Here is a 16703-nt window from a genome sequence, read left to right as displayed (position 1 = left end):
ATTTTTCTTAATTATATTATGCATCATGAGAAAATATGTAGTAAAAAAAAGATCATTTTTACAACAATGAACATAGAATAAAAAAATCAATTTCCCTCGTTTGTTAAATCTTATTTTAGATGCCAGATATATATATATAGACTTGGTTAAATTTTCACAAGATCGTTTTTCTGAATATTTAATTGTTTATTATTTCAAGAAAGGCAGTAGATAGATATCGATGCGACGAGAACGATATTAATTATACAGAAATCTGGGAACTGAATTAACACATGAAAATCAGAAAATGAAAGATGTACGTTTCAAAGTTCTTCGTCGTGAGCGTAGCCAGTAGTCTGAAGATTTTCGATAAACTGGCGTGATTTATCGTACGTCTCTCCGGCCTTGGCTTTCGCCGCATCGTACCCTCCTATCACTTTCTCCTTGGCCCAACTCAGCGTGTCCGCTCCCTTCTTCTCACCTTCCTCCGCCACCTTATCTTTCGCTTCCCCAGCTTTATCGTACGCATCCTTCCCCAGTTCCGCTGCTTTGTCTTTCGCTTGCCCAGTCTTGTCGTATGCTTCCTTTCCCACTTCACTCGCCTTGTCTTTTGCTGAAACCGTTTTCTCGTAAGCTGCCCCACCCACATCACTCGCCTTGTCCTTGGCAGCCCCGCCGAGTCCACTGGCCTTGTCTTTCGCTTCACACGCCTTGTCCTTGGCAGCCCCGCCGATTCCACTGGCCTTGTCCTTGGTCGCCCCGCCGAGTCCACTGGCCTTGTCCTTCGCTTCACTGGCCTTGTCCTTGGCTGCCCCGCCGAGTCCAGTGGCCTTGTCCTTGGCCTCCCCGGTCTTCTCGCAAGCTCTGTCGCCCAATTCACCGGCTTTCTCCTTGGCTGCCCCGGTCTTCTCGGAAGCTACCCCGCTGGCCTTGTCTTTGGCTGTTCCGGTTTTCTCGGAAGCTTCCTTGCCCAGTTCACTTGCCTTGTCTTCTGCTTCCGTTGCTTTGTCTGCAGTGTACTTGCCGGCTCCTGCCACGACGCATTAATCTCAGTACGTAGTTATTCAGGGTTACAGGTTGCTTAATTTTTAGTCCATGTTTGAAAAATGAAATAAACCCATATAAATTATCCTCAATTTCAAGTTAACCATGCATATGCACTTCCATCATAACCAGCATGGGTAAAGGTTTCAAATATTTCAAAGGAGATTGATTACACAGAGGTTCCATCTCCCAAATTTCTGTCAGAACCACAGTAATGCTAGCGTAGCATTTTCACTTAGTTCAATTACTTATATACATAAGAAATGCAAAGTAAACCAAAAAAATCTCCAGCTAGCCATGCACGAGTTTCAAATACAACCGAAATCAGATCATTATTTATCATGTTTCCCGAATGCAATATACGTACCAGTAGCCGTGTCGGTGATTTTATCTTTGGTTTTCTTGGCCGCATCATCAAGCTGATTGGCATCACCGGTACCAAGATCTGCAGCTTTCGCGCCGACAAGGCCTCCGGATAACTTATCCTTTGCCCATTCACTCCAAGATCCTGTGCTCTTTCCGTCTGTATTCTCAACGGTGGCCTCACAAATCACTGCCAATAACATTAACAAACACATGAAAGTTACCTTCATCCTGCTGTTCGCCATCATTTTCAATCCTGGATTCTTTTCTTCTTCAGCTGAAAGCAATTCGAATACTAATAAAAGTACAAAAACACGTACGTTTATATATATATGTGTTTCTTGGTGATGCTGATGAGTCTACTAGAAGATTAAAATGTCGAGAGATTTACTATATTTTATGATAGAAGAGCGTACGTCTACGTGGTGGTCTTGAGCAGAGGACGAGTCGCAGGGAAAGCAGCAATCGTGGCAAGCGTTGCTGTTTCGTTCAACCAGTGGCTTCCATCTGTCTTCTCTAGCTCTTACTACCATATTCTTTTGCTTTCTTTGCTTTCTTTATTTATTAATATAATAATAGTATCGTCTCAAAGACGGGTTGTTATTAAATTTAATGTAAAATAAAAATTTAATTTAAAAAATAATATGTTTAAAATTATATATCATAAATACAGCAAAACTCTGTGAAATATTATATTCTACCGTTCGTTATCTCTGACAAAGACGGAGGACGCTGCCTATGTGGCAATTTATTATTATTATAATTTTTATTTTATTTTATTTTTTAATTAATTATATAATTAATAAATATTTTTATAAACTTATAATTTATTTATTATTAACTTGTAATTTTGTTTCTCAAATTTTTTAAATTTTAATAAAATTTCGAATTTTTTGTCCTAAAAAATTATTAAAGAAATTGAAATAAAAAATTAAATTGATTAAATGATTTTTTTATCAGATATATTTATAAAAATATTGTTAACTTAAATAAAAATATTTTATAAAAATTCTACATTTATCATATTAATATTATTAAAAAAACAGGTACCGTCTCAAACGACGTGTACCTGTTTTTTTTTTTAAAATATATATATATCTTTATATTAATAATTATATTCTTATTCAATTATTTTAGACCAAATTTGTTTAAAATCCTCAAACTCTGAAAAGACCCGAACTAATAAAATGCGGAAAAAATTTATTTTATTTTAATTTAATACTATACATATATGTCAATACATTTATGTATAAACATTAAAAATAATACTAATAAATAAAATTCTTAAACAAAAGCTTAAATAAATAATAATTTATTTACCCAATAAAAATCTTAAGTCATGCAAAAATAATAATATATATTCCAAGTAAAAATCCATAAATCATGTATGCGGAAATAATCATAATAAAAATATTTCTCTCAACCACTGAAAACTGAAAATATGAAGCGTGTTTTAAAATCCTAAAATAAAATAATTCTAAGCATGCTAAATTCTCATAGAGACGGTCACGGGGTCCACTGCCGGCTCGCTCATACGTCCTCACCACCAGTAGGAGCTACAAAAAGATCATCATACTCACCTGCACCATATAAGCGTAGTGAGCCTAGAGGCTCAACATGTCTAATTTTTTATAACAAGGGTTAAAATAATGCATCACGTAATCATACTAATACATATACGTACATGAATATTCATGCATGATAAAAATATCTTGAGTAAACTGATTAAACATAAACATACTGAACTTAATCATAACTGATCATCCTGAGCTTAATTTACATAGTTGAGCAAATCATTTTTGAAACAGTCTATGATTATATCCGTAAGTGTGATTAAACCTGTACTGATCAGTCTCCTGAACCAACGTACATGGCGGTGACGAATCACCTCTATACTAGTAGTAAACTACCTCCTCCTGAATATGAGCGGTGGTAAACCACCTCTGTGCTGTCACACTACTTCAATTTTCATTATAAATTTTTTTTTTGTTGCTCAACACATTATCATAATCATATAATTGAATATTTAATGTATGCATGCACTGGAAAGGGTGTCCGAAATATATATTTAATTAATTTTTTATAACAAAAATACTTATACTTAAAAAAATATAACTTTCATGCATAAAATGAATTAAATATATATTTCGGATTTAGTAAATTTTTATGGGTTGGTCCAGACTGCTGATCACTCAATCTAAGTCCATTAAATCTTAAGATGGCCCATTAACTAAATAAAAGCCCAAAAATTATATTTTAGCCCAAATAAATTTCTTAAACTTAACTGAGCCTAAATAAAAATATTTAAGTTCATTAACTTAATTAATCCCAATAAATTCCTAGACTTACTCAAAAATCCACTGACTGGCCCAAAAATTCCCATGGGCTCCCACCCAACCCCATAAAAATCATTGAGTTAACTTAAATAAATTATTTAAGGCTCAAATAAAATTATTTGGAGCTCCAAATAATTTTGTAACTAATTATTTTGGCCCAAGAACCACCTAACAAAATATTTACTTAAAAATTAAATTACCGTAGTCCGACTCACATAACCCAGACCCGAACCCAACAAACACAACCCATGACCCGACAACCCGACCCTAACCCCAGCCCTGGCCTAGCCCGACCCATAACCCCAGCCCGACTCACACCCCCTCACCCCTCCTTCGGCCGTGGGAGCAGCAGCCCTTTAAGGGCAACTGCCGCCTGCCTCCAGCCCCGACCGACCAGAGCGCCGCCGGCAGGACCTTCCTAGGGTCCTGCCGGTCCTAACCGAGGCCGCCGGTCGCCCTGACCCAGCCCTGCATGGAGGCACGGCCACCCCTTCCAACAAACCTTAGCCGAGAGCCACCCTATACCAAAGCCGATCCAGCCTTGAATCCGATCGAACCAGCCTCTACCCGACCACCTCACTCGCCTCTAAGGACCCTCAAACACGCTGCTAGATGGCCACCAACAATCTGGACCCTTCCATGGCTAAGAAAACGTGTCTATGATCAAGAACCATGCAAAAACATGAACAAGCAAGGGAGGAACATGTATGCTTCGTCAAATTTCAGAACTTATACGTATGGATCCTAGTAATACTGAAAAAATGAGGTAATAGCTTATATGGTACGTAGAATGAAAGAATTAGACATGCCTTTGAATTAATTTAAAGGTTAAGATCGCGTGTACGGCTCCGGGACGGCGAAACGGCGAAAACTCGAAGAAAAATCTTGAAGTTACGGCTATGGAGTTCCACTGTCTACAGTAAGGCGTGGGAAAGAATGGAGAAGAGGGCTGGAGTCGGCTAGGGGAAGGGAGGCGTAGGTTTTGGGGTGATTAGAGATAATTTAGGCTAATTAGGTAGATAATTACTTAGGATAAATAATATTCTAAAAATATAAAAATTTTAAACTTTTAAATACATGCATATGTATCCTATAAACTTAAAATACCGAAATATAATATTAGGGTATTTCTAAAAGTTGATAAAAGTCATTATAATGACTTATTTTGGCTAAAAATGGGCTCGCTAAAATAAATAAATAAAATACCATAATTTTTCAGAATAAAATCTTCAAAAATAATCATTTATGGCTACTAAAATCTCCTAAAAATAATTGAGATGAAAAATCAATATCTCAACGGTCCCGTCTATGTGATCAAGATAATAAATTTCTTAAAAATCTAGAATTTCCATAATTATGGGTTAAATGCTAAAATAATTTAAATCATGCACATAATACAAATAATAACACATAAATAATATTTAACTCACAAGTCTAAATTTTAAATAATTATGTTCCTTAATTATGCATGCAAATTTACGGAGAAAAAATTCCGGGTACTACTATTCCCCCCCCCCCCCCCCCCCTTAAATTGAACATCGTCCTCGAAATTCGACTGATCAAATTCTAATAACGAAGTCCCTCAAACATCCAATTTACTAAATCCACGATTACCTATCTAGTTCTCAAGTTTCAGTATCCCAAAAGTCATGCTTCTGCTGCACACTCTGATAAACAAAATATTTTATCCTTCCCAGGTGTCCTCTTCATCTCATCAAACCTACATTTATAAACTTTCGCTGCTGAAACACCTCGTAAAGAGAATCATTACAATTTACTTACATTCCACTGTAAACAAAATCTGACATTTATACAAATCATAGTACTATAATGAAAGTACAACCACATAGTTACCTCTACTTATACTTAAAACTCAAATATTAACTCTCCTATTCATCTTCCTAAACACAACAATCGCACTATGCCAAAACTTTACTGATTTCATATGCTTATACACTTTACTTATAAATCCTCCAAAATTAGTGAGCCGAACTTTTGTTCCCAAATTTACTTATTAAAGCATAGGATTACAATATCAACTCCAATAAATTCAACTTGTAAAGCTTATCCATACACTAGCCTTCTATAAAAAGTTAAACATCTTTCAGACGAACATCTGCCATTCATCGCAATTTTCTTCAACTTATCCATTTACCACTACACTTCCAACTATTGAAGACTTGAAAGTCTTAAATTTCGAGCGCTATAAAACCATGAAACCCAAAAAGTGAATTTAGTGTCAAATGTCATGTACAATATAAATTCTCCTAACGTCAGGAATATGCTTAAAATATATGAATTCTAATTCTGTGGTTAGTTTAGGCTTAAGGCACTTAGATTCTCCTATTGGAGGAGTGAAATTCTCCGAACAGTATTTACATGTAATCGTCTCTAAATAGCGTAATCATATAACATTCAGTAGTTAGTTCCATATCATTTCCTAGTTGCCTATACTTATAGTCAATGAAATCTAAACTCCTCAAAATCAAAATACTAAGTCAATTACCTAATAAACTGAATAATCCGCTCACAAGTAATACATGTTGGTCCCATGTACAGTCAAAACACAACTAGTACCTTTTTGCTCATGCATCACAAAAATCTTGGTGGAGACACTCCTATAACATGACCCTGTAATTCAAATTTATGCAACCCAGGGATATTGAAAGAACATCAATACAAATACTTATATACAATTAACCCCAACGTAAAACAAAAGTATCGAGATAACAGTTATAATATCAAGTCATTACGCTGAGTCTTGATTATTCCAAATGCTTCAAATACCCATACGTGCTTAGAACCAATAACCCAAATTCTCAAACGACTCAACTTTTAACAAAAGAACTCACTCCAAATATATATATATCGTCAATTTTTAGGCTATATCTAAAACTTATATTATACTTGACATCGAAACCAAAATTTATAACAATTGTGTTATGCCACACCTGACCAATTACACAAGCCTATAAAAATTTATACCTTCATCATTCAGTCATCACAACATCTATAAGTCAGGCTGACAAGTTCCCAAATCTATTTATTTAAACGTAGTGACTTGAACATCAAACCCAATACAGCTTACTTGGTAACATCAACCATGCGAACCCTTAAGTGTTATCAAAGATTATCCAATTCTTTATCAAACTAACTCCACGATTATTCTTATTCTCAAAGATTCAAGAACCTAATACAAAACATACTTATCATCAATTTATACCTCATATAATTAAGAGTACAAACTTAAAACCAAAAAATATATACTAGCCTCTATAAAGTAACATTTTAAATTCACCAAAGAAGAAAATGATACAACCCTCGATTAATCATTCTTGCGAGGAATCCTACTCTCGCCTCAAGCAATAAATCTATTGCTATCACATAAACTTAATATCTCTTATCGGAATTTACCTTTATTGTTCTATCTTTCTCTATACCTTCATAAAAATTCCTAGATAGGCCCGCTACCTCTTACCATCACAAACCCAATAATTTACCAATGAAATCATTCTAACTTAAAATCAATAAGTTACTACAAAAATTCAAGTGACAACCCATATATCATAAATATCAAATTTAGTTTCAACAAAATAAAACCGAATTCCCAAAACTCGAAATTCCTTGTGGTCAACCTGTCGTATAACATGTCTTGGGGCATACTGCATCACCACACATTCTTCACGTAAATCGCAATGTATAACTAAGTATTTAAAAAACTTTGCTAACATAAAGTCTTAAGTCATAACATATGCTCCTGATAAATTCATGTGGCAGATAGACACCCTCCAAAAACCTGGCTCTGATACCAACTGAAAAGACCCGAACTAATAAAATGCGGAAAAATTTATTTTATTTTAATTTAATACTATACATATATGCCCATATATATGTATAAACATTAAAAATAATACTAATAAATAAAATCCTTAAACAAAAGCATAAATAAATAATAATTTATTTACCCAATAAAAATCTTAAGTCATGCAAAAATAATAATATATATTCTAAGTAAAAATCCATAAATCATGTATGCGGAAATAATCATAATAAAAATATTTCTCTTAACCACTGAAAACTGAAAATATGAAGCGTGTTTTAAAATCCTAAAATAAAATAATTCTAACCATGCTAAATTCTCATCATACGTTCTCACCACCAGTAGGAGCTACAAAAAGATCATCATGCTCACCTGCACCATATAAGCGTAGTGAGCCTAGAGGCTCAACATGTCTAAATCTTTATAACAAGGGTTAAAATAATGCATCACATAATCATACTAATACATATACGTACATGAATATGCATGCATGATAAAAATATCTTGAGTAAACTGGTTAAACATAAACATACTGAACTTAATCATAACTGATCATCCTGATCTTAATGTACATACTTGAGCAAATCATTTTTGAAACAGTCTATGGTTATATCTGTAAGTGTGACTAAACCTGTATCGACTGATCAGTCTCCTGAACCAACGTACGTGACGGTGACGAATCATCTCTATACTTGTGGGACCCGGGTTGCTAATCTCATCTTAGGGCAATAAATAATTAATTAACAATTAATCAACAAAGCATCAAAACTTATATAAATCACATAAAAGCACTGAAACAACTAAGTATGTGATTTCAGGATAACTCGAAAACCACCACGTTCTCGAGTTGTTCTACCTGGCAGGAATAATGTCGATTCATACCTTTCATCGCGATTCAAACCTCTTGAATCTGTTGCCAATGCTGATCATCTCAAAGCTAGCCAAATCAGTCATACAATTCTGCTCATTTCAAACAATGCTACTTGAAGGTATTCTTGATTCAACTTCAAACACTTTAAGTCATTCGAACTCAAACTCGTCGATTCAACTTCGATAATCTTCAATTCAAATTTGAAATAGATTATAACATATCTAAACATCAATTCCAATCTGAATCGATAGTTCTTTAAATCTTATTCAGTTCAAATCTTGCTAATACAATCAGAATTCAAACCGACGTCGCAACTATTCGAGTTCGATAAATCTTTCGATTCAAATATCATTATATCTTCATTCTAAACATAATCTCATATTCAATTCATTCACAAGAAACTTGAAGATGAGCTCTAGACATTTAGAATGCATATCAATTCAAAATCTTGAACCGGCGGCGTAACGATACGATTTCGATCTTTCCAAAAGCTTAAACATCAATATGACAATCATATCAATCTCATATCATCACCAATTCTACAGCTAAATTTCGAAATATGTAGCCCCATAATTTCAGAATTTCAACAATTCTTTCAAAAATCGAAAACATGTTCAAACGACGATCTTTTCACGATCCGTCTTAAATATACTATCTTCGTATCTGCTAGAACATGTTTATACAATCAAATCTTAATTCTAACAAAAACTTAAAATTCAAACATGGTAGAACTTCATAAAACTTACGTCAAAATGAAGTACTCAGAGCTGTGATTGCAAATATACGATCAATCGGAAATTCTACCGGGCGGATCAAAAGATGTGAAAGCTTGAAAGGTCAAAAAGTGAACTTGGACCCTTTTCCTCTTTCTCTCGGCCATTTTCTTCTTTTCTTCTGAATCTAATCTGATTCCCACGTTTCAAAGTAGATATATATCTACTTATTTGCATTTTGGTCCCTGAACTTTGGCCTAATTGCAATTCAGTCCCCGGACAAGCGATTTAATTCAATTTCAATTCTAAATAATTTAAGAATATTAGAATTCAATTTTAAACTCTAAATATTCTCAAATTAAATATTCTCGGATTAAAATTAAATCATTTCGGAACTTCTCGCATTTTAGTCCTTGAATTGCTCAATATTTGCAAATGGTTCCTTGCTCGGATTTCATTCTCAAATTAAATCCTTGATATTTATCATCTTGGAATTCACGTCTTAAATTCCATAAATATCAATTCAAATATTTTTAATCTTTTAATTTAAGAATTCCGGATATTAAAATCTTAAAATCCGAAAAATCCTCAAATTAAATATTGCTGACCCGAAATTGAAATTTCTAATTTACATAAATTCTTAAATTCAACTTTTCTCTTTTATTCGGAATTTAAATCTTAAATCCCGTAATTAAGAACTTAATATTTTCGGGCCTTACAATTCCTCCCCTCTAAGGAATGATTTCGTCCTCGAAATCGCATTCGATCTGATTGCGGATTCTCGTAAGCTGTATAGCTGACTGAAGTGATACTGACTTCAATTCTCTGAGCTTTCGATATCTATTCTGATATCTTCTTTTCTATTGTATCTTAATCTTTTTCTGATTGCTTCTGCAATACATATAATCACCGAGTCAACTTATATCTAAGTTGCTCTTTCTCGTGATCTAGCTCTACATTAGTTCGTCTGTCTTGCTTACAATCTTATATACTTCTGTTGTATCTGAATTGACTGCACATACATATTCCAGTTGATATTCTTCAGCCAATGCATATGGATAACAATTCATCTATCTGACAATTCACGATTGAGTATTAATCAACTAGCTAGATCAAATACTCATAGCTTCTAAAATCTCTTTCTGAACCTAATGATGCTTGGGAAAGAAATTCTTAACTGATCATTCTGTTCAGGCTTCAAATCTCTATCTGTTACTCATTTGCTAGCTCTGTTAATGCTATTCTATTCTTCTTCTGTTCAAATCAATCTTCACATTCTCTATCTTTTCTTGACTCATATCTGGTCTGATAGCTGATATGTCTGTAAGATTGTTTCAATATAAAGACAATTCTGTGTTTCTGATCAATCAATCATCAAAATATTGTCTTTATATCTATTAAATAGCTGTTACAGGAATCATAGTAATCACGTAGCAAATAATATATCAACTAGTACCGAATCTAGTACTATAGTTCTGAGCATATCCTCGGAAATCTGGATAATCACATCTGATAGTCCACTAATCAGAGGATGGTATAATGAAATCTCATACAACCAAACACTCAGAACATCTGACAATCAATGCCACAATCTAGAAAACAAATCTAAAGTCTATATCTTGACAATATATTTTCATAATTCCTGTAATCTGATCATCTTGCTAAATACATAACCAGTATCGCTTTATGTTTGTATCATATCTAATACAACATATTCATAAATCTGTCGAAATCTACTACACTCTAAACCGCAAAACCATGACGATTCAAGTAGATTCGAACGAAAGTCGTTCACAAAGTTGATCTGTTTTCAACTCTTATGTAACTAATCTGTTACATAAACCACTTGTGTTCTTCTTTTCTGCTCCTTTTACTGGAATTTTAGTATTGGTACTGTCAATTCTGTCGTATCTGTTTTCAGTTCTTCTTCCAATACTAATTTTCAAGTACTGACTACGTGTAAGTCATACATGTTTAGACAATTGAATGGATATTAAATCTGTTGTCATATGCCTCTTTCAGAATCTGATATTCCATATCTAGAATATCTGGCATAATCAAATGATTATTCACCGCAAAAATTCATCTGTTCTGCTCTGCTGTCTTATCTCATATCTTAATCTAGCGTTCTCAATCATTCTGTTGCTTTTATCTGTCCAAACTAATTCGAGTTTAGCTTGGATCACAACAATTCTGATTGTTTAAGTATCTGCCAAGCATAAACATTCAACAAGTACAGATCTGTACCCAATAAATCCAGCAATTAGCTAAAACCCAGAAATCTTGCTAGTATTCTGAATCTGAATTTGTATCAGTTACGAGCCAAATACTTCAAGATACACTGAATAAATACATCAAATAATCAAAATTCTCAAATCTCAGCTCAAAGGAACTTGCTCAAATCAAGATCATCCAAAATTACATATTTTGAATGATAAAATCTGCTAAGTGATACCATATCACTTGCATCATAAAAATCAAGAAGAATGAATCAAATCAGACTCTAGTAAAAAAATAAGAGTCCATCAAACTCGATCGAGGTCGAATACAAAAACCTTAGAATCGATAGCAAGAGATTTAAATATCATGATTTCTATAATGTAATAGCTTCAGCAAAATTGAAGAGAAAGCTCAACTGTAATTGATTTTTCTTTTTCTATATTGACATGAGTTCATTTATTAATTCTTAGCTGACAATAGTCGAATATAATCTTTTCGACTTACCTTATTGTCATAGAATTAATCATCATTTCGGTACTACATAACTCTTTTCTACTCAATCTGCTAGATGTTTCTGACGTTCTTTAGTTCACATAATGCTCTTCTATACGAGTTGCCATAATACTTTCGTACTAGACACCACTCTATATAGAACTGTATTCATGTCGTAGAAAAATCGATATATGTCATTGAACTATTTCTGTCCATTCTAACCATTGACATAGTTGTCACTTCTAGGTTAATGCTGTACTAGTTCAATATATCGACTAAACTTCTACTGAAATTCTTCCACGGTCATCGTGATATAAACAGTACCGACATAATAGAAATTTATTTCTGCAACTCATATCAAATAGATCTCTACTCATTGCTATTGCTGATCTAACTTAATCACTGCACAGAATCAATCAATTCTTATCTGATACTCAGTTATTGCATTAATATCTATAATGCATTCTAGCTTAATATCTCAAGTCTGATGTTAGCATATTCAATCTTATTTCCTCAAGTCTGCATTTCATCTTCTCTGTCTAATCATTCAAATGCATTTCTTCTACTCAAAGGCAAAATCTCCGCAAATACGATGAATAAAGGCTCATCAGATACAAATTATAGCATAACAAATCACTGATTTATGAATGTATGCTATGCAATCAATATATAAGCAGTTAACTGGAATTAACTCACTTACCTGTAATATTTTTATCTGATACAACTTGAGCCTTCTTTTCTGTACTTGCTTATTGCCTAAAGTTTCAGCTGGGGGAATTATGCTTATATGTCTTCATCTGCTGGCATTTAGGCTGAATCAATCTTTGCTGTTGTTGTCACTATCTCTTGCTTCATAGCTATACTGCTATGAAATTTGTAGTGGAGGTGATGAGTATAGTGTTTCCACAATTACAGAGGCGTGAATAAAAATTCAACTCTGCCTCGCACTACTGGTTCATGATTTTGTTTTTCTATTACTGGCTTGAAATCAACTTATGCTTCTATTCTGCAAAGTCTACTGTTCTATCTTCTTTAGCATATACGGAAATAAACAATTCTGTTTACTTACCTGCCAAACAATTTCAGTACTTCTTCTGGCAATTTCACCAACTTCTTGCTAAGTCCTGAAGTTGATATAAAATCAAGCTGATTCTATTTTCATCTGAATATTCTTCTCTTGAACAACTGATCCAGCTCTTCAAATCAACTCCTTTTTAGACATAGCATATTCTGTATCTTTCTAAGTTGATGATTCATAGCTTTGGAGTTGTTCAACTAACATACTCCTCAGTACAATCGGTTCAAAACCTTACCTCAACACGGTTCTGTTCTATCTGCGGTTCTGTTCTGTCTGAGGTTCTCATAATCTTTGCATAAGCTGTCTTATTCAATAACAGAAGCAATATATATGGCAGAGATTATAACATACAATGTCAGTATAACATACATATAATCTCATGCTTCTGAATAAAACACATACTTGCAAATACTCATGCTTTTTCACATATTACATGCTTGCAACTAATTCACTTATTCTAATGAATTCAATAACTCAAGTATACATATCAGCATATAATCATGTAATTCTTATCTTAATAAAGCAAGTAGTGTTCAATCAATCAATCATAGTCGCATACAATTATGTAAAGCAAGTAAAGCATAATTGTAACGCCCTGTTTTTATTTTAAATGAGTTTATTTGAGTTAATCAGAGATTTCAGAGTTCTCGAGCCGGTTTGATTTTGATCAGGGTCCTTTTTGCAAATTTTGGAAATTTCAGGGACTAAAACGCAAATATTGATTTTTATATATTATCTACACATTTGTTTGACTTGGAAATCATTTCATCCTCTTCCATAAATCGAGCTCCTCCATTGAAGACGCCTTCAAGCTTTTCCAAGCTTCCAGATTTCCTCCCGAGCTCGATCCGGCCGTTAGAAATTATTTCTAAAGGCAGATTAGTGATCACTGCAGTGAGAGCTCCGTTATACCGTAAGTATTTCTCCGATCAAATATGTTTTGTTTTTTGGAGGTTGTTAGAATCGATCTAGATTCTAGTATGTTGTTCTTGGCGGAGTTCTGATCGTTTATTATCTGTCGGTTTTGAATTAGAGCGACTTTCGGAATTGTTATGATTTTTGGAAGCTATTTTCGAAAATCATGATTTTGAGATTTGTTGGGTTTGTCTTGTTGTTGTTGTATTAGCATTGAATTGAGTTGATATCGCTATTGAACTGCTGTCTGCGTTGTCGGTTTGTTCAGTTTATAGCCGTTATGCCGTCGGTTTGAGTTTTGGGGATTTTGAACCGTGATTGAGTTGTTGAACTTGGCTTGTAAGTCGATCATGGTAATTGATCTTTGATTTGTATCTGAACAGATTCGTTTGGAGTTTGTCAAGCCCATGTTAGCAGCATTGTTCGTCAAGAGTTGGACGAAGATCGATAAAGATATTTCCTTGAACCATTGTTTGTTGTTTAGGTTGTATAGTTGTTGATACAATCTTTTGTTGTAGCTTGTCTGGAGTTGGATCTACGACATTGAAAGGTAAAAGCAGTCATCGATAGCGGGATAGCATACTCGGGAAAGTTGGTTCTCGAGTTTCCCTTAAAAGCACATACTTGCATCTACACTTGTTCTAGCATGAGGAACTTGTGTTCTGTTGTTTTGATTGAGCTTTTGTTATATGACTATATTTTATGTTTCTGTTATGCATTCATCTTGAGCCAAGCTTGTTTTCAGCGGGCAGAACCGCCCTTTTTGTTTAGACGTTTGGGAACTATGATTGAGTGGCCTAGGTCGTAGTCGTTTTGCCTAGTGCTAGCATACTCATTATAGTTGCTCAAAGTCTGGAGGAGTGGGATACGTGGCACCACCTCGATTGGGTGAGTCGGTGAGTCGTTACGTAATCTCACCCTCGGGATCCCAAAAGCACAGCAGCAATCCCTCGTTTATCAGATTTGATATCCCGGTTTAAAGACATGCATTTCATTACGTTGTTATTGATTTCGTTGTTGTTTTGAAAGCATGTTTGTTGTTGTATTACTTGTATGTTGCTTTTACTGGGATTATCATTCTCACCGGTTATCCGGTTGTTGCTTTGTTTTTGTATGTGTACTTGGCAACAGGTGGGGCAGGATTAAGTCAGAAGAGGCATGGTTAGCTTTGAGGGAATGATGTAGAAGTGAGACTCGGTTTAGAATTCTTGTTAGCATGACAATCTAGCTTATGTTTTGAAGCATGTTAAGAACTTGAACTTGGATTGGAAGTGGTCTTGCTTGTGGTTAGAACTCTTGTATTCTGTATTCGGCTTGTTATAGCTAGCATCGATGCGTGTTCTTCACTTTTATGTATTTAAATGCTATGTTGTTGGATATATATTAGTTGGATCATGTTAGAGTTTTTTTGGTTATGTTATTGCACTTTTGGAGGCTTGTTTTGAGCCAATTCAGCAGGCCATGCGTGCCCGTGCCTCGGGTGGCGCGCCCGCGCATCCCGCACTTCGTTTTGGAAGTTTTGGGCAGAGTTTCAGGCGCGCCCGCGCCTCGGGTGGCGCGCCCGCATAAGTGCTTGGGCAGGACGCCATGCGCGCCCGCGCCTCAAGCTACGCGCCCGCGCGTCCCCTTTTAAAAAAAAAAATGCTCTTGGCTTTTAATTGCTTACTTATTGAATTACTCCTTTAATTGTCGTTTAGAATCGAGGTCTCACATTAAGTGGTATCAGAGCGTTAAGATTCTTGGTCGAACTAGAGTGAGCGGGTAGATCGAATCTGCATGTATTGGCTCCTCGCATGTGTTTGAATTATTTTATTGTATACTTAATTCCATGCGAGCATGCTTTATTGTTTGAGCATTATTTGAATTACATGGTTGTGTGATTTAAATTAATAAAGCATGATCTACTTGAGATATATCTGTTTCTGTTATCGACTGGTATCCGGTATTCCAAGCGGTTGTAAGGCACTGATTGTAGCGATTAAGATATCTCGTGTCCTAACCTTTGATTATCAGATGGGTCCTCGTCGAGTGATAAACAGAAACACACCGCCAGTTATCCCTGCAACTGAGCAAGCTAGCACTGAAGTTGATCAGTTGGATGCTTCAGCAACGCCTATGGAAACCTTGCTGAAGAGGTTTCAGTCTTTCAATCCGTCGTTGTTGTTAGGTTCAGAAAATCCAGTTGAATGTGAAAGTTGGTTGGATGATATTGATCAGATATTCGATTCCATTGATTACACAGATGACCGCAGAATCAGGTTAGTCATTCATCAGCTACGTGGGGTTGCTAAGAGCTGGTGGATCATGACAAAGAAAGCAGTAGAGAATAGAGGTACGGAAGTTACTTGGACTCTTTTTAAATCTGAATTTTATAAGCGGTTTTTCCCTATCTCGTACCGTAAGGACAAGGGAGCAGAATTTTCCAATTTGAGACAAGGGAATCTGAACATCGAAGAGTATGTTGCCAAGTTTGATAGTCTGTTGCGTTTTGCACCCCTAATTGCCGGAGATGAAGAAGCTAAGGCAGATCACTTCATAAATGGCTTGAATCCTGACATCTTCACTTTGGTGAACACTGCTAGGCCAGACAACTTTGCGGACGCCATGAATCACGCAAAGGGAGCAGAAGCAGGCTTGTGGAGGCAAAGAGGTAATCAGGTAGCACCTCAGCAGCAGAGACAGTATCAGAACCAACCATCTCAGTATCAGAATCAGCCACCACAACATCAGAACCAGCAGCAAAGGTATGAAGGTGGAAATAGTGGGGGAAACAGAAAGGATCAGTACAAGGCAAGAGGTAAACAGTTCAAGAGGCAGGGGAACAGTTCGTCCAGTTCCAGTGGTTCGAAACAATTAGGTTCAGAACCGAGTT

The 16703-nt window shown here is 35.2% G+C and overlaps 1 protein-coding gene across 1 annotated transcript; it reads right to left on the bottom strand.

Annotated features, from left to right (window-relative positions):
• Window positions 1–202: 202 nt before the first annotated feature.
• LOC140873566 (uncharacterized) lies at window positions 203–1874 on the bottom strand. Its single transcript, XM_073276737.1, has 3 exons — window positions 1809–1874; window positions 1391–1663; window positions 203–1009 (listed from the first exon to the last, which is right to left on the bottom strand). The coding sequence occupies exons 2-3, from the start codon at window positions 1632–1634 to the stop codon at window positions 303–305; spliced, it is 951 nt and encodes a 316-aa protein (XP_073132838.1). The 5' UTR covers window positions 1635–1663; window positions 1809–1874; the 3' UTR covers window positions 203–302.
• Window positions 1875–16703: the final 14829 nt, after the last annotated feature.

The sequence above is a fragment of the Henckelia pumila genome, unplaced genomic scaffold, assembly GCF_033568475.1.
Source record: "Henckelia pumila isolate YLH828 unplaced genomic scaffold, ASM3356847v2 CTG_652:::fragment_1, whole genome shotgun sequence".
NCBI lineage: Eukaryota > Viridiplantae > Streptophyta > Magnoliopsida > Lamiales > Gesneriaceae > Henckelia > Henckelia pumila.
Note: the sequence above shows the minus strand (reverse complement) of the source record. Positions and strands in the feature narration are given on the sequence as shown.

Bases quoted from the DNA above. Each gene is read 5' to 3' on its own strand.
- LOC140873566 (XM_073276737.1), bottom strand. From the start codon at position 1,634: ATGATGGCGAACAGCAGGATGAAGGTAACTTTCATGTGTTTGTTAATG. The intron at 1,010-1,390 runs GTACGTATATTG...GCGTCGTGGCAG, and splicing joins AATCACCGACACGGCTACTG to GAGCCGGCAAGTACACTGCA.